The sequence below is a fragment of the Orcinus orca genome, chromosome 10, assembly GCF_937001465.1.
Source record: "Orcinus orca chromosome 10, mOrcOrc1.1, whole genome shotgun sequence".
Taxonomy (NCBI): domain Eukaryota; kingdom Metazoa; phylum Chordata; class Mammalia; order Artiodactyla; family Delphinidae; genus Orcinus; species Orcinus orca.
This window is the reverse complement of record NC_064568.1, coordinates 63686514-63706082: the sequence shown is the minus strand read 5'-3', so window position 1 is coordinate 63706082 and position 19569 is coordinate 63686514. Positions and strand designations below refer to the sequence as shown.

The 19569-nt window shown below is 35.2% G+C and overlaps 1 protein-coding gene across 1 annotated transcript in view; it reads left to right on the top strand.

Annotated features, from left to right (window-relative positions):
* Positions 1 to 12532, top strand: part of GFRAL (GDNF family receptor alpha like) — a 64894-nt gene extending 52362 nt beyond the window's left edge. The window contains 4 exon segments of the mRNA XM_004267812.3: positions 8893 to 8988; positions 9075 to 9144; positions 11599 to 11617; positions 11619 to 12532. Coding sequence (XP_004267860.1) covers positions 8893 to 8988; positions 9075 to 9144; positions 11599 to 11617; positions 11619 to 11672 — 239 coding nt within the window. The 3' untranslated portion in view covers positions 11673 to 12532.
* The last annotated feature ends 7037 nt before the right edge of the window (positions 12533 to 19569 follow it).

The following is a 19569-nucleotide window of genomic DNA, read 5'->3' as shown; positions in this document are numbered from 1 at the left end:
AATCCAGGTCTGATTCTGATGCTTCTGCTACTCTGCTTTCTGACCATTCTGCTTTCCAACAGAAAGCTCTTTGTTTTAAATATGCCCTTACACTTCCTCTCTTCTCTACTCCAACTTCTCCCACCTATTTTTATTTTTCATCTTCCCATGCCTAAACTGCTGCTGTAACTTCCTTATTAGATCTCCCCATCATGGATAGACTAATTCTCGAACTTTGACTTGATTTTGTCATTTCTGTGTGCTCTCCACTGCCCCTGCTTTCATCTCTCCCACATCTGAATGCCTTCATCCAATTTTCAAGGACACCCAAAATGTAAATCAACCTTATTTCCCACCATTCATCAAATGTGTACCTTTTCCCTAGGTGTCCCTCATCAATTCCCACTGCGCTTGAATCACAGTATTCACCTTATGCAAAATTCCATTGAGAACTTCATGAGAACAGGGTCATGTACCATCCCACGAATGTATCCCATGTTGATTGTCATGGCGCTAGCTTTGAAGTAGGAAATAATTACTCAACTGGAAAATCTTTACTTGGGTCCAAATATGCTGGTTTCTGTTCTATGATCCTGTGGACATTTATAGGTGATTAGGTATAAGTGATCCATGAACTCTTAGCTCTGCTGGAATGGCTCTCCAAAGTAGAGGGCAGATTCTAAATTCTCCATATCCCATGAGGACACGTTGAGAAATTGAAGAATAATAGATTAACTAGCAGCAAACCTGGAATTAATGTTGCATCACGCCAACCACTCCAAGAGGCAATAAGAGTAGTGTTTGGGAGGTCAGACATCTCTCAAACCACAGGGTGAAAATTTTTCTTGACTCCCGGGAGTAGAGAACAAGAGAAATTATGGTGTCAGGTGCTTGTGAATATGTGTGCTTAATAGAGGGCAGGATTATAAATTAGAGCCTACATTGATGGGCACAAAATATTGTTCGTATGGTGTTCTCTGAATTTCCATTGACTAAGTACAAATAAGAATCCTTAATAAATATTTATGCCCACCCAAATACATAAATATTTGCCTCTAAGTCACATATGCCCCTGTTTTGCAAGATTTTTAAATGGATTCCGATATAACCCATGGAGAAAATAAATGTAGGTAAAGTGTGTCCCACTAGTATAGTATATACTTGCAGCAAAAAAGCACATAGTTTATTTTGTCTTACCTAGAATTTTACAAAGTTGTCTACTTATGGGCTCTTTGATTTTTCTAACACATAAAAGTATTCTGCAGAACTAGTGTTTCATGGAACAGCTTAGAAAACTGCCTCTTCTAACAAACCTGGACTTTACTATGTCTACCTGGAATCAGGTTTCTGAAATAGAAAATGACAGGTTTTACTTCAGTCATTTGGCCTCAGGAAATCTTTCTAAGGAAAGGGGACAAGGGAGAAAGGAAGGAAGGGAAAAGGGAAGGAGATAAAGAACCATAAAAGGAATCCCTTCTCTTATCCCTGTTTCCCTTCCCTTCATCCCCCCCTGTGCATACTTCTTCTCATGGAAGTTCCCAAGAGCTCTGTTATTTTAATATTATTTTTCACTCTCAAAAATCTTGCAAACATAGGTATTACTAGTCTCATTTTACAAATGAGAAAACTGAAGCTCAGAGAAATTCTCAAAATTCTCCTCATCCGATGACCAAGATGCTTACTCCTAGCCCATCAATGAACAAACTTGACTGCTAGAATTAATCACCAGGTGAAATAGTTTCTTAACAGATTTTTTTTGATTGGGCAACAATATGCATGGCAGTTGGTACACTGAATTTACATTTTAAGAAGTGGTGATAATATGTGATTAATGTGAAGACCCTTGGCTAATGTCAGTTAAAGATGAGAAAGAACTAAACATGATATATATTTCAAAATGTATGTCACTGCACAGGGACAGATGTGTTATTTCAGACATGAAACTTGCTCATACACACTTTTCGGCCATCAGATAATTGCATGGGCATGGCATTGTGTCATCCATGTTATACTATAAATTAGATGGATATGATGTCTATTCTCATGAAGGTTACTGTCTAAGAAGAATTATACATGTCATACTTTGATATTCAACTTTTTGCTGAAGTTTCGCAAATGTATGTGCATTGAAAAAATACTACAATTGTATACCATTTTTCTCATTTTAAAACTCAGTAACTTACAAAATTTTCTGAATCACCTCATCATTCCAAATGACTATGAAGACTCTCCAAAAATGTATCTCTACCCTTTATTTTTTTCCCTAACTCTTTTTTTGTTGGTGTTTTCCATCAGTGTTTGAAACAATTGTGTACACCTGCCAGGTAAAGTCTTGTACATTTCCAAAAGGGTAGACACTAGTGAATCATTCAGTTCCAAAGACATCAGAAAGCTATCTGGACAATTAATAGTATTGTCACGTATACTTTTTCATTAAAAAAATTCTGTACGTTAAAAACCTCCAGACATGAAAACATAAACTTTTAAAATTAATAAAATATAGTGTAGATTATTCCCATTCTTACCTTACATTTGTCTTATTACAAGACTTCCTATATAATTCAAGGTAAAAATTCAAGATCTCCTAGAATGTAATTCACAGTAAAAATTACTGTTCAATTTTGGGAACACATTTTTGTCTATTGAACTCATTCCAGATATAGGCAGATTTAAACCATGGGATTACTTTATATTTTTCATCTGATACTCAGGTTATATTGATGTAGACATACATTACAGCAACAACAAAAAATAGTTACACTGCTGTTTTGTGTATTATTTTTTGTATGCCCTTTGCCTGGTGAATACTCTGGAAAGCTTTACATATGGTCCTAACTCTACGTCTGTAAAAACGGAAAATACTCATATTGATATCATAGTCTAAGATATCACCTTGAAAATTGCGGCATTCATTTTTTAAAATATTTCTGTTAAATGTCAAAGTTAAAGTGGTTGATTTATTTGATCTGAAATTGAAAATGATGAACATATTTCACAGGTGTGTGCAAGTTGAAAAATCCTACAGGTATACGTGAGGCATTTCAGATGCTTTAGTTATTAGATTTTATGTATTCTATTGTGATTTTCATCAACAGAAAATTATATATATGTATATTATATATATAATCATGGAGATTTGTGATCAGATAATACTACTAAATGCTTCTTATTGTACAACACTATCAAATTCAACTGGTCCCTATTATTTTTCAAATCTATTTCCTAATCCATATGGCTGCCACATTAGAAAAACCTGAAAATGTTTTACATGCTTTTGTGGTCTCCACGACATTTTTTTAAAATATATATTTGGTAGAAAATTTTGCTACAAATTACGTCTTCACTATTTATCAACTCTGTGATCTTGGACAAGACAGCTATTCTGAGTCTGAGTTTCTTTAAGTTGAGCTAATAATTCCTATGTGGCTAGTTGTTATAAAATTTAAACAGTGTTTGTCAAAGTGCCTTGTAAAGTATGAAGCACCATATACATGGAAGTAAAGCATTTTGTATGTTACCTGAGTACGTACATGCATCTCTCTCTGCCATTCTGTGTACATATATATGAATATATATATATTCTTCCAGCATCATCATCATCACCTAGGAAGCTTTAAGAGATTCAGAATCTCTGCATTATCCCAGACCTACTGAATCAAAATTGGCATTTTAAGATAAACAGAAGATTCATATTAATGTTTGGAAAGCATTGCTCTGTGTGGTCTAGTGACAGTGAGACCTCTCTCTCTCTATCTATCTATCTCTCTCCCCACAAACACACTTATACATGTAGCAGCCAGAGAGCTAGGCAGTGATACCAACAAAGGAAAGTAGATTTATCATCTTAAGTTGATAAAAGAACAGCCTAGAACGCTACTTCCTATTTTAATTAGAACTGACCTTCAATAGTAATAGAAGGGCAAAAAGTATTAAACGGCTCATTCCTGGAATGGTGATGACAGTCCAGAATGAGGCAGAATGGAGCACTGCACTGAAATTTTGACTAAAATAATCTAAGAAGTCCCATCCAATTTTGTAATTCTACCCTACATACACACTTGCGTATTTACAGATATATACCCTAACCACAAATATTCTATTCCTATTTTTGATCTATATCTTTAGATCTATTTTGTATGAGTCCAAAACTGCAGATGACAGATTTTTTTCTTACTTTCAAGCTTTAAAACATGGCCTTCTAACACAATAATACTATATTGATAAAATCTAGTGTTAGTTTTCAGAAATAGTATAATTTGCATTCCAATTGCCATCTCAGTGACTATTTCATTATCTGCAGAAACTATTAAGAAAAACATAGAACATTTGAAATATTTTAGTAATGCAGTTGAAACTCACCATAATCACCAAGCAAATCCATTAGACATGTGAACACCACTGTCATTCAACCACAGATAAAAGAGTGGTTACCAGGCTAGTCAATGCAGTCATTTACTAACACTGAGCTTTTGGCTCATGACAAAAGATCTAGGCAAATATTCTTGAAGGTATACTTATTCATTTATATGCTTTTTGGTTTTTTTTTGTTTTTGTTTTTGATATACAGAAAGCTGTACATATTTAATGCATACAGCTTGATGAGTTTGAAGATAAGTATACACCATGAAACCATCACCACAATCTATACCATAAGCATATCCATCACCTCCAAAGATTCCCTGCCATCCTCTATTATTATTTTGTGTGATAATGTAAATGTAATGTAAAAGCCCCTATGGGGCTTTCCTGGGACAGACCGCTCCCCCATACCCTCTGTTTTAGCTCCTAGCATCTGATGCACATTTCCTGAGTTTTTCAGATGCTTAAACCATCACCAAATGGAAGAAATTAACTACTTGATGATCATGAGCATGTAGTCTGAAACTTCTGATGCCTAAGGATTGATAATGTTAACTGCCCAGTTACCTCAATATCAACCAGTCAGAGAATTGTGCATGAGCTGATCACATACCCTGCAACCCCTCCCCTCCCCTGGCCTTTAAAATGCTTTTCTGGAACCCTGCAGGGAGTTCAGGGTAATTTGAGTATGAGCCACCCGTTTTCCTTGCTGGGCCCTGCAATAAACCTTTCTCTGCTCCAAACTCTGATATTTCAGTTTGTTTGGGCTCACTGTGTGTTGGGCACACGAACTTGCATTTAGTAATAATTTGAGCACTTAACCTAAGATCTACCTTCTCAGAAAAATTGTAAGCATACAATTCAGTATTGCTAATGATAGGCACTATGGTGTACAGTAGATTCCTAGACTCATTCATCTTGCATCACTGAAACTTTATACCTGTTGACTAATAACTCCTAAGTTTCCACTTCCCCCCAGCCCCTGGCAACCACAGTGTGTTTAGCCACAGTGGAAGAAAATAAACCTAAGACATGCTTTTATCTTCTTTGAAGTTTGTGAACTAAATAAAAGAATATGCCTCATTGATGCATACTATGACTGTTTAGGGAAAGCATATTATTTAGTTGGTTTAGTTTTTACTACATACATTTTAGTAAAAATGATGTTATATCCATGTTAGGTGTTTACACCTTGATTTATCGTATTATTAAAGTATTGGTTTTTCAAACTTGTAGATGCTGATATGTTTTCCCTTCTTCCCAGAAGCAATGCTCCTTAGATCCACTTCAGCAGGATGTTTTCATACACTGATGATCAAAAGAGTCCATGATACATGAAATCTCAATCCTGATCATTAGGTGAAACAATTCAAAACTCACCTCTAATTTACATACCTTCAGATGAGACAATATTGACCAAATTATGAATAAAACTGACCCTGGGATAACCAAGAAGATCATCCTTGAATTTTCATTCTCACTAAGATGTTGCCATGGTATTGGTGCTCTTTTATTTAAACTTAGAAAGTAGACAATAGAATTTTAACTATGCCATGAGATGCATTAATGGGGTAAATTAGGATTTTGGAATTAACATATACACACTACTATATATAAAATAGATAACCAACAAGGACCTACTGTATAGCACAGGGAACTATATTTAATATCTTTTAATAACCTATAATGGAAAAGAATCTGAAAAAGTATATATATATATATATATATATATATATATATATATATAACTGAATCACTTTGCTGTACACCTGAAACTAACACAACATTGTAAATCAATTATACTTTCATTAAAAAAAGACAGCTACAAGAATATATTTTAAAAACTGTTCTATGAAAATGTTCATTTTCATCAAATTTTTCCTCCAATAAGACTCTTCTAGATTATGCTTTATTTAAATTTTAATTGAAGGTTTACAGATTTGCAGTTTGTGCTAAATTTAATTTCTGTTTCATGAATTCTGACACTTATTTTTAAATCATTACTTTGTATCTGATTTACCACATTTTTTACAATGCATTTACCACTTCATATAAATTATGCAAAGTAGAGGTTTGGTCTGCATCAGCTCTCAGCCAATGCTGTACAAGGCTTTTGGAAGGAAAAAGGAGAAATGATCCCATCTCTGAAGCTCATTTGGGGAGAATACTATATAAATTTGTGCTTACTGTAAGGTTGAAATTAATCTTGATTTCCTGTCAACTGTACAGGGATTTTACAATATAGTTCATAATAATGTTTAATTCCTCTAGGGTAGGAGTTAAGATAAACAAGTCACTGACAGTGTTTATCTATAAATATAGCAGATGGTGTGGGACTGAGGTTGATTATTAACTCTGCCGACTTTAATTTCGTGGTTATAAAGCACAGTAAATCTCACTGTTTATAAAAGGTGGGAAAGAATCTCCAATGGGCTTCAGTAGCCAAGAAACCTTCTGTAACATTAATCTCTAACTGATATTTGGTATCCTCCTAGGGTGCAATATTTAAGATTGTGGAGTGACTGCTAGTCACATAAAAATTTTCACTGGGATCATTAGCTAGCATTTCTGTCATTGATCTATTATAACTTTGTTAATGAGTTCCATGTGAGTGAAATTTAGTGAATGAGACAATTCTTTCTATGCCTTGCTAGGTGAATGTTTAACAATTACTTTAGGCAGTTATATATCTAAAAGATAGCCTAATTAATCAAAATCATACCTTTTTTCTTATACAAAGATGAATTGTAATACCTAACTAGGCAAGATGTACTGAATAATCAGCCAGTGTACATTATATACATTTACATTTTGGTCATGAATCTGCCTAAAATATCACAAAATACCATAAAATTTAAAAAGAAACAAAATAATTTATTCTTAATATTCCAATTTATTTAAATATAAGATTTGATTATGATCACTTACTTCACTAAAAATCTGTATGCTTAATTTGATTGAAATTAATTCTTCCCCCAAAAAGGACCACTGTTATAAAAATGGTATTATTTGAAATAGCTCGATTTTTCCATTCCAACTTTCTAGTGAATAACAGAATTATTTTATAACCACAAAAGTGAAAAAATAATCACAACCTCTACCTCTATTGTTTTTACATTCAGAAGAGGTTGATTTTTCACTTCCCAAGAAGGTCAGACTTTTATAAATATAGGATAATCTGATATATGAGTTGGGGATTAAAACAATCTTGAACTAAAAATGTCTTAACTATGTTGGAGGTCAGACTCCTTGAGAATGAGTTTTCAGTGACAAAATCCTCAGTTACTTTTCTAGCTCTTGTATTGGGCTGCTTCTCCTGGACCCACCCTGAGAGTTTTATTACTGATCTGAAATAGTCTGGCTCCTGTGCTTTCTACCAATTAGTCTCAGCACAGATCTCAAACCTTGACTTCCAAGGAGCTGGCTTCTGACAACATCAGCCCTGGGTGGAGAGAGGCTGAATGGAGCTGTTGGTAATATACCTTCTCATTTCCTTTCCTGTTCAGAGCCTCCTGTCACTCTTGTCATTGGATGCAATACCCTGCTATTTGATACACTCACTTCCACAAAAAACTATCCACTCAGACTTAGACTTCCAGGTCTCAAAATGCATGAAACATCTATAAAAGACAGCAAAGGCTCTCTCAAGTGGAGGCTTTGTCTGTTCCCCACCCCCTTTTTTTAAGTCTCAAAACCCACCTGAACCAATTATCATCAAATAAATTGGTTATTGTGTTATTGGTATGTTTGACATTCATATATGTGTTGACTTGAATCAAAACTAGGGATGATTTCACTTCAAAGTTATCAATAAAGTCACCTAAAATAGTTCTATCAGTTAAGTCCACGGATTACATCTTCTTGTCTTATGAGTTGTGATGTGAGGGTGGAAATGTGTTTAGAAAAACATGGTCGAGAAGACAAGGGCCACAGAATGGCCAAGAGGATCCCTTCGGTAAGGCAAAAATAGGTAAAAGCAATAGAAAGTGAAGGGGCTGAAAAAGGGAGACAGAATAGGGGAAATAACAAAACCGGATATTGAAGTGTCTAGGTAGAGAGGCAAACAGTGTGATTTGTTTAGGGAGTCTCCCTTACGTACTTTAAGAATTCATAAATACTGTGGGTCTTAGGGAAATGAGATATTGTTAAAAGCACATTCAAACAATCACTCTTGTAAAGAAGGACTCTTTTTCTGTATCACAATGGGTAGCCTTAAATTACTGTGTTTTTTTTTTTCCTAGTCTATGTATAAGGTACTATGAGCTGTCTTATAAAATGTAATCATTTTCCTAGTCATGGTTTGGGGAAAAAAAAAAAAAAGAAAAACAACCACACAACTTCTATTATGAAATTATTTGATTAAAGGGTGAAAAAAAAGCTGTTAAAATTGAATAAAATACTCCCCGTTTCACCCAAATCTATCATATTTTATTAAGATAATATCATAGAAATAAAAATTGTTACCTTATAATACAAAGCAAATTACAACCCACAGGATAAAGATAATGCATGACTTTTAAATACTTTTATCTCATTTTCATTATTTTCTTTCAGATTATCTGACACTGCATAATGTCAAAGGCATTGCATTGCATAAAGGAAAACATGCAAAGGAAATAACTCTCAGCGGATTTCATTCCCCCTTCAATGGTCAGTGAAAAATCCATCCTCTAAAATATTTTTAGTATTTATTCTCTCTAAAAATCCAGTAATTAAAAAAAATCTTTTGTTTCTAGAAGTCATCTATGCTGTCATGTGCATGGCAGTCACCTGTGGAATTCTTCTCTTGGTGTTGGTCAAACTGAGGTAACTGGATGCAAGTCAGAAGGGAAGGGCTAGAAAGGGGCCAGCCCTGTGAAAGCACATTTCACAATGGCAGAGCTTACCAGGGCCGAGAAGGAAAGCTTCTCCATTAAGACTTAGGAAACCATTCTTAATGTGGGATGAGTACATGAAAACGTTACTCTGCCTTCATATGTAAGGTAAATGTGATCACAGGGATTCTTTCATGTTGCATTTTATAAGCACATATGCATTGTTCTCCCAATGAAATGGCTCCCAATCATTCTCCCGGTTTTCCTACAAAATCCAGATTGAACTTTGCTGCATTCCTTAATCAGATCACTTGCAGGATTAATCAGCTCATATAATGGACCTGCTGTGTACTTCATACACTTTATACTTAACTGAAAATTTACTCTTCACTCTAATTTCTTATATGCTAATGAGCTTTATTCATATTTTACCATGTAGTTATTAAATGAGACATGTAATGAGGCCTCAGTGGGTATCCTTAGAAAGACGTATTACTATTGCCTGATGTTAATTCACTCTTTCCAAATCTTCTGTTTCCTTGGCTGCCTTCATTGTGAATGTGAGACCTCAGATTAGAGATATATCAACTTCTAGATTCCTACATGTCTAGGGTTTAAAATATTTCTACTTATATAACACTTACAAATCGATATAAAGTGGTGTTCAGTTGCTTAGTTTTAATTTAAAAAAACCCCTCATATTTAAATATCAATGCTGTTCATTTGCTTATTCATGATACAAATGTATACATTTTTGTATACAAAATGGAATACAAATATTCCATCACAGAGGTATAATTTGAGTATCATAAATGTTAATGAAGAAATATATATATTAAGTGTATATATACATATATATTATATACATACACATAAAATATACTTATCAGTAAGATTAGGCCTGAGGGCAGCAGAGGTGATGGACATTTCTCTGATCTCATGACGCTCAGAGAAAAAGAGTCAGTAAACTTGATGATGCTTGTACACATATGGTTCCTCAGACTCCAAGGCTTTGATGACCAGACAGATCAAGTGCAAGATTTAGTGGGGAAGGTGTATGGTGGTACCAAGGAGTTGGGCACGTGATGAGTGTGTGCTCTGTCTACAGACATTCAAACTTACTTATTTTTAAAAGTAATCCCAGCTAACATATTCCCTTGTTGGACCCAGCTCCTCTAACTGTTTAACTTAATGCTGACCAATATCAATACCAAACACACTGCTTCTCTCCAAGGCCTTAAAAGTTGTATTTGTATGAAAAGATATTCTTTGAGTTCCAAGATATAGTTTAAAGGCCAACAAATAAGAGTCAGTTTCAAGGGGGAAAAATAGCATTTGGAATTTATTAAACTTTCCTTTATTTGGTTTAAAATATTTGCGAGCATGGTTCAGTTACTGGGCCTGCCTAGATATTCCATCACAGAGGTATTGTTTGAGAGAAGCACCAAAAACTTTCTAGCTTAGCAAAAATCTTAAAGGTTTTCAATCTTTATTTTTTAGTCACTCACTTAATGTATAAACTTCACATCTGCCACCTTGGTTTTATTACAGATTACTGTTGTGCCCCAGGTAGATGAGGCCTATATGGCTACTCAAAATTTCCTATATATCAGCTGTTATTTAACCTCCTTTCTTGCCCTCAGAGAAAGATATATTTCTTTACTGGATGACAATAGGAGTGTTATAGGCAAAAATCTTGAATTGACTCTAATATGTATTTAAAAGCAAATCATTCATATTATATATTATAATATTTTTATTAGTTATAATATCACATTGTAATATATTATAATTATATTATACCATTATTATTATATTACATTTAGTTATCAATTATTTTCCATGCAATTTAAATTTGATCCTTACATGTAATCTGAAATATCCAGACCCAGGGTTAAGAAATGACAAAAGTAAAAGCCATCATGGAAAGAAGGAACAAAACGAAACAGAAGCATCAGTAACAACAAAACCTGTGTTACTTCACATTGAAGATCAACAATACCTTCTTCATAAAGCAGGCTGTTTGCCACTCACCTGGTGGGCAAGTCTAATCCATGTGAAGCAAATCTTCATGTGAACCATGTGAACCACTCACCTGGTGGGCAAATCTAATCCAGTAAAGATGAAGGATTTTGCATTTACTCCATGTTATGCTAAATAAAAACAGCCCTAAATCTTCAAAGAAATTTGCAGCGAAAACAATGATTAAAGTTTAAATATTTGAGAAAAAAGACTATTTTTCTTTTAGAAAATGGTTACTTGGAGATCATATTTAAGTGCATGATACTTAGAAAGACCATAGAATATTCTACTTTTGAAACTTTGCATTCAAAAACTTAATTATCTTCCCCTCCAGGCATAGAATCCAACCAAAAAATAAGCACAGACACATTTTTAAAATCCTTAAAATAACATACTGTTAACTTTTACTTTTACTTTTATATAGAACCTTCAGAATATCAAGTCAAAACAAGAGACCCTTCACCAATCCAAATACCTGGAGGACTCATGATTCATTGAGAGTCACGAATAATTAACAATCACTTTCTTTAAAGCAAGTCTTTGTAGCCAGTCAACAGAATATCCTATCCATTGTCAACAAAGAAAATGTTAGGATGGATTTAATGATACTGGATCATTAAGTATGTTCATGTAAGGTATAATAATTGGAATGATGTTAGATTTGTTTTTTCTTAGGAAAAAATTCAAGTATAAATTTACAGTGGTATCTTTGGACACTCGTATAGAATTACAAAATTACTCTTGAAGGCAAAAAATAGTGTTATTCTAAGCTACACTCTGCGTAGTTTGTTTCATAATAAATTTGAGTCCATATAAGAATAATTTGTTGTATCATAATATAACATTTTATAGTTAGCAGAGTATTTTCTGATCAGTTTTATAAATACCTATTAACTTGCCAAAAGGAAACTGCTAATAAAAATAACCAGTATATGTGTCATTTGTATATCCATTTCCAAGTCATCAACTACATAATTAGCATTAACTTTAAGTTTCTAAATATATTTGATTAGACGATTAGTCTTAAAAATCGGAAGTGATATCTTTGGATTTTTGTAATTTGAATACTATTGAACTGTACTTTGTTAACTTGATGTTTTTATGTCATGTTCATAAAGATGTAAAGCAACTACACTGGCCAAAAAATCCATGTGCATTTCAATGATATATTTCATTTGTAAATTTAATTTTTTCCTATGCTAATTATTATGAACTTCTGCAATGATAAAGTAACATGATAATTGTTACTTTCTATATTGTTACTATAATGTTACTTTTGGCCTGATTTGACATCAGAATATAAGTGTGAATAGAAAATTGTGGAAAAGATGTTTGTTAAGTTGTTGATACATATGTGCTTTTTAACTCTCTGCAATCACATTATACCCATTTCTAAGAACACACATGAGTTAGTTTTATCTGTAGTGACACAGAGACTCAAATATTCAAGAACAGGAACATATATTTACTGATATATTTACAATTAAAGGTCAAACATTTTCTACCTGTTGGTATCAGATCTATTGCTCTTCACTATACTTCAGATCAAATTGTCTACATTAAATCAAATTTAAAGTTAACATTTGGCTATGTTTACTTGGAGTAATGGAAAAGCCATCCTTTATCTTTTCAAACAAGGAAGAATAACTTGGTGAATCACAAAGCTCCCTCAAGGAGCTCTCCATATTCCAGTGGCTGCTAATTCTCTTAGTTATATGAAGAGAATGTAGGTCTTTCCATTTCCAAGTCACTGCCATTTATTGCAGCCTTGCTAATGCCTAGGAAAAGAACTGTTCCCTAGAAAACAGAGGAACAAAGTCAAGTTGCTTTTAGAAATATGTTTGTGTTGAGCAGAAAAGGGGGGGATGGAGTGTGAAGTAATAACTAATAGTTAAAGAGATTAAGCAATTTCTCAAAGTCTCACACTAGTCAATATAAAAATTAGTAATTGAGCACAGATATAGCAGATTTTAGAATCTTTTATCTTAATTCCTAAATTCTACTGCCAATCACTTATCCCAGCTGTAATTGTGTCATTTTTGTACATAAACAACCAGGAAATACCTGTTTTAGATATTCCTCTCTGTAGTACCATCTATAGCAATCTAGATTACATGTCTAGTAATTAGATGCTTTTACCTGTAATAAAATGTCTTAAATGAAAAGGAATACATAATATTTCGTATATCAAGAGGTCCAAAGCAGAACATCTCAAGGGTCGGTTGACTTAGCAGTTCAGTGATACCTCCCAGGACTCAAATTTTTCTTTTCCACCCTTTCATAGTCAATGAATGACTGGCACAAGTCAGACTTTATAAGAAGACATGGAAATATAGGAATTCAAATTGCCATAATTGATAGCCTAATCCCTGAATCACCTGAAGAAAGGGTGAATTTCCAAGTAAACTCAGAGTTCTACTTAGCAAGGATAAACAGGAAAGGAATCTTGGGTAGATAGTCAACAGTTTCTGCTACAAAATCTAGACTATCTCCTTTGTAAATTAAATGATGTCTTTCATGAGCTCAAACAAATAAACTGAACAATTTGAGCTTAAGTTCTATTTTTCATTGGGCTCTTTGGAACTAAAGAGCCCAAACCTAAAACAGTGTTTCTCAGGCTGTCAAGGAGCTCAAGTTCTACCAATTCAGGATTCTTTTTCTATTCATTAACGAACACAATTCGTCTGGTAGAAAACAATATTGGTTGCTTTGTGTAGGCAAGAACATTTCATCTTCCAGTGAATCTTTTTCCAGAAACATGGAGATCATCCATTCGTTGGCAGGGGAAACACTTGAAGGCTGTGCTACTGACCGTCAAGTTACAGGATCCGGTGAGTGATGAGGTAAACACTACTGCCTGGGTTTTTTGTGGGGACTTCCATCCAAGCAGAGGTGCACTTCAGAGGACTCATCTGTGTTGGGAACCTCTGCCTCAGTAGCACTAGAAATTTTAAATAAATGTTTCCCAGATTAGTATTAGTAGACAATGTTTCCAGATATTAATAAAATAAAACATCAGGGGTCCCTGATGCCAAATAAGTGTACCATCAGGACAGAAGGGTCATGCTTAGAAGGTAAAGGTGAGATACAAGCTATGAAGAAAAACATTGGGAAACAGAATTTCCACAAAGAGGAAATTCAGAAGTTATAGATGTTCTGCTAAGAGCAAGCCTCAGAGACACCTATTCTTTTGGGGTCATGCCATCAAAATTATTCTCTGCAAACAATAAGCAACTGGACTAAAACAGTAGAATTTAAAGGTATTTAATAGGAAAACAAAATTTGTTAATGCCCCTGATACCTCAATAGTAGAGGTCTTCCAATGTTTGAAGATCAGTTTTGAGGTATTTGGAAGAGCAAAAAGGTTGATGGGAATATGTTGTCTAGCATTTCATGTTTGTATTGAAACTTGTTAGAACTGGGGGCAGGCAAAGGGGGGTGTAGGAGTGAGGATGAGGAGTGAGCAGAAGGGGGAGTGCTCAGCATTATTGGCGGAAGTATTGAAATTCACGAGGATGGTTCATTGTACAAATTATAAGGTGTATTCTACCCATGATGGTAGTTCTTATTTCAAGTGTACAACTAGGTAATAAAGAAAACAAAACATCATTTTACACATTCATCTGGCTGTCTTACAAATACTGTAAATTTTTCATCACAGGTATTAATGATTTTCCATATTTTCTCCCTCCACTCCTGCCATCTTTCTTTCCTCTAATTTTTTCAAGTTTCATAAAGGACGGGAGGGAAACAACCTCAGGAAAGGAGAAATCAGTTAGCTGCAGAATACAGTAAAATAGCTAACAAAGAGGCACCACCCATAAGAACATTTAGATCCACGTTTTTAGTCATTTCACATCCCATTCTCTTTCACAAATGCATTTCAAGTGAAATAACTTCTAAAGTAACATAAGTACATTCCTTATCTCATAAGCCATCAGCCTGAAGACAATTAGACATCGAAGGTGATACCACCTCACACTTCTGAGAATGGCCATCATCAAAAAGAACAGAGGTGAGTGTTGGTGAGAATGTGGAGAAAAGGGAACCCTCCTGCACTGTTGGTGGGAATGTAAATTGGTACAGCCTCTATGGAGAACAGTATGGAGGTTCCTAAAAAATTAAAAATAGATCTACCATATGATTCAGCAGTCCCACTTCTGGATATATACCCTAATGATATGAAACCAGAATCATGAAGACATATCCACACTCCCATGTTCATTACAGCCTTATTCACAGTAACCAAGATATGGAAACAGCCTAAGTGTCCATCTATAAATAAATGGATAAAGAAGATACACACACACACACACACACACACACACACTCACACACACACAGGAATATTATTAAGCCATAAGAAAAGGAGAATCCTGTCATTGGCAACAACACGGAGGGAACTTGAGGGCATTATGCTAAGTGAAATAAGTCAGACAGAGAAAGACAAACTCTGCATGATCTCACTGATATGTGGAATCTAAAAAAAGCTGAACTCATAGAAACAGAGGGTAGTGTGGTGGTTCCCAGGGGCTGGAGTCTGGACAAAATGGAGGGATGGTGGTCAAAGGGTACAAACTTCCAGTTATAAGATGAGTAAGTTCTAGGCATGTAATGTACAGCATGGTGACTGAAGTTAACAATTCTATATTTTATACTTGAAAGTTGTTAGGAGAGTAGATCAGAAGAAATGGTAATTATGTGAGGTGATGAAGGTGTTAATTAACCCTGGTGTGGCAATCATTTCTCAATATATAATTGTATCAAATCATCACATTGTACTTCTTAAATTTACCCAATGTTTCATGTCAATTATATCTCAATAAAGCTAAGAAAAAAAAGAATTAATCTTGATTTCCAATCATGTCCAAAAATACATGTTTGAGTCTTTGAATCATTCAGTAGGAAAAAGAGAAAGTAGAGAGAACTATTAGCAAATATCTTATATTTTTATATAAATATTCAGAAAATTGGTAAGAATAGCCAGATTTTGGTTATGGGACTACCAAACCTATGGACTAAGCATGAAGGGAACATTGTTAGTGTGGGTGTCTGATATAATGCATGTAACCCATGTTTGGACAGGCAACACCTAGAGAAGTTGGCTTCTGCCAGTTGCATTTCAGCTTATTCATCTTCTTTGAGTGACTGGGAGGCAAAAGTATACAAAGAATAAAAATTATAAACTAAATATTTTAGATGTTGAAGAAGACAAATAGTCCCTCTTATCTGTCAGGATACCATTTTATAAGGCCACATTCTCATTCTCTGCTGTTCAGAGTATGTTGCTTGGGGATATTCTTTGTTATTAAGACTCTAAATTTACGATAGTGGCAGCTCTAATATTTTAATTGGTAACTGCCCTCACATAGGAACATATGAAAGAGGTCTGAGTAACCAAAGCAACTTTAAAAACAGGAAAGGACCCAAACATTATACTATTGCCTTACAACATATTATAGCATGTATGTAATGGTAATGGATATTTACGTTTATTTATTCATGGTCTGGTCTCAGAAGCCTCTATTCCCCTGATGATGAGAAACATAAAGTTGCCAAGAAAGGTAACCAAAATGCTTATTCACCTGAACTCGGCCCTCTTGGAAAATGAATCAGCTATTTTAACTTTGAATTCCCAGTTCGAGGACATCTCACATCTTTCTCTCCTCTCCCTCTCCAAGAGGCTATATTTATGAATGTAGCATATGCTTAGGTATATGCGTGCTGCCTTCTGTATCTTTGCTGGTGTCTGCTGTGAGTGACTGTCCTGTCTGGTATCTGGTCACACTGCAGCAGAGTCTGCTGAGGATGGCTGGTCCACCCTGCTACTTTGGGTAACGTGGTTCCTTGTCAAGGCTTTCAGTTTTGAGGCTCCCATATATGGCAGCTTTCTTCCTCTTAGGTTGGGCCTCTTCTGGCTCCCTAGAGAGGGTCTCTGCATTCTTGCATTCCTCTGAGGAGCAAAAGGGCCATCTACTTTCTTTGCACATGGCTATATTATGCACTATTTTGTTGAAGCTAATTTCAAATCTTTCCTTCAGTCATGGCTCCTGTCCTACTAGAGTTCCAGTGCCACGCAGATTTGGCAATATAATTAACATACAACTTTGCTGAGAGGAAAGAAGTAAGGTCTCTTATGCTGGGATTTTCCCCAAACTTATATGGGTGTAAGCATTTTTCCTCATTTCTGTCCTGGTCCCTAACACCCAGTGAGATCCCCCATGGATGGGATGGGATGGTGACGGGGTAAGGGGGGGAGTGGTGGTTAGGAAGGAGTTGGGGCAGGATGCCAAAGCTTAAACTCTCAACCTATGCTTTCTCTCTCCTCCATCTCTCCAAGGTCACCATCTAAAGTGGCCTTTTCTTGCCCTATGTCCTCCATATTTTTTATGCTATATCTTTTAGTGCAACTTTACGACTCAAGTTTACCAGAGTTGGATCATGATATATACAAGGACATTTTTATCAATAGAACTTAGAAAACGCTACTCTCTTCACAAAGCCTGGCTTTCAATGCCATTGTTCCTTTAAGTACTTGAAAAGGCTAGATTTTAAGCTCCAACTGAACAATGACTCCTTTGTTCTAAGACTGTACACAGTCTTTTTCAGGAGTAATGGATACTTGTTGCTTTACTGGTTTTGGAGCTGTAGAGAATCATGATTCAAGGAAAATGAAAAAAAAATGTGATGGCTTAAGATTTTCCATTATGTTTCTATCACAGACATACAATGTTTCAACTAAAAACAAAAGTTATTAGAGAGGAAATAAAGACAAGGGAAATGAGAGGAAAAGAAATGAGGTGATGTGAGGAAATGAGAAGAGAAAAAGGGAAAAAAAAAAAGAGAACAAGGTGCCAGAGGATTTGACAAATTGGTCCTGTTTCCCTCTTTTTCCATTTTCTGAATTATCTCTGCTCTGTTGCAGGCAGAAGACAAGAGGGTGCCTATTACAGGGGAGAACCCCGAATATAAAACCACCTATGAGACAATGCTTGCAGGTCTATTCATATTAGGCCTTTGGAGGTTATAGTTTTGTAGATCTCTGGAATTATCATCACCACAGGTCAATCAGAGAAGCCCCCAAATCAATTTCCCCACATTGGATTTAATTTGCTGGTCAAATGTAAAATATTTTTATTAAAGTCCACAAGGGCATAGTTGAGATTTCTGAACTAGAAGTAGTTTGATTCCCTTTAGGAACTGATTTACGTTTAAAGTACCCCTGGTTATACAAACTTTTATGATATTTTTATTTTCTAATATATATTTGAATTTGCCTTCATTATCTACTTTATTTATGATAATACTCCTAGTAATAAGTGTAGCAAACAGGATAGGCTGGGTTATCCTACAGTAACAAGCAATCATGAAATGTCAATGGATTACAATAACAAAGCTCAATACAGGGAAGCTCTGATGCCATAATGGGGAGGTCCAGGCTGACAAAGCAGTTTTTCTCCAGACTATTACCAGAGGTAAATTAGAGATTGTAACAAAGTACATGTTGGGTCTTAAACGTTCCATCAAGGATAATACCTGACATTTCCACTCACATTTCATTGGCCAAAACAAGTCATATGGCTGCCTGAATCAGTGAAGTATAATCTTCCTCCAGAGAGGCCCAGGGAATATTTGGGGGTAACAATACAGTCTATCAAAATAGGTAGCATTTATTTAAATAATTCTTTGGAACCTGGCATTTTTCTAAGACAGGCATTCTTCTAACCCTAACCCTAAACCTAAACCTAACTTTAGACACTATTTTATACCAGTTCTTGTGGTGGACCTGGACGTGACGGCCAAGGGCTGAAAGTCAAGTAGGGGTGACTTAGACTAAATAATAATTAATATCAATTGAGGCAGCATTAAACATTTTGGCAACACATCCCTTTGCACTCTCATTACTTGGTATCCTGAATTTGACAGGAAAGCAACATGCAGATGTATTCATTTCAAGTTTACTATCAACAGAATGGTTGAATCTCAATGGAGTGGTTGTATCTCCCCCAAACACACATACTGGAATCCTAAACTCCAGTGTGATGGTATTTGGAGGTGGAGCCTTTGGGAGGTCATTTAGGTCATGAGGGTTGAGTCCTCATGAGTGGGTTTAATGCCCTTATAAAAGAGACCCCGAGAGATCCCTAGCTTTCTTTCCCCCATGGGAAGAGAAGGCAAGAAGCCAGCAGGTTGCAACCTGGAAGAGGGTTCTTACCAGAATCCAAACATGCCAGCACTCACATCTCACAATCCCAACCAACCTCCAGAGCTGTGAGAAACAAATTTTTATTCTTTATACGTCAGCCAGTCTATGGTACTTTGTTGCAGCAGCCCAAACTGACTAAGATATATTATGATTAATTTATACTATATAATAGAAGGCAGGCATTTGGAG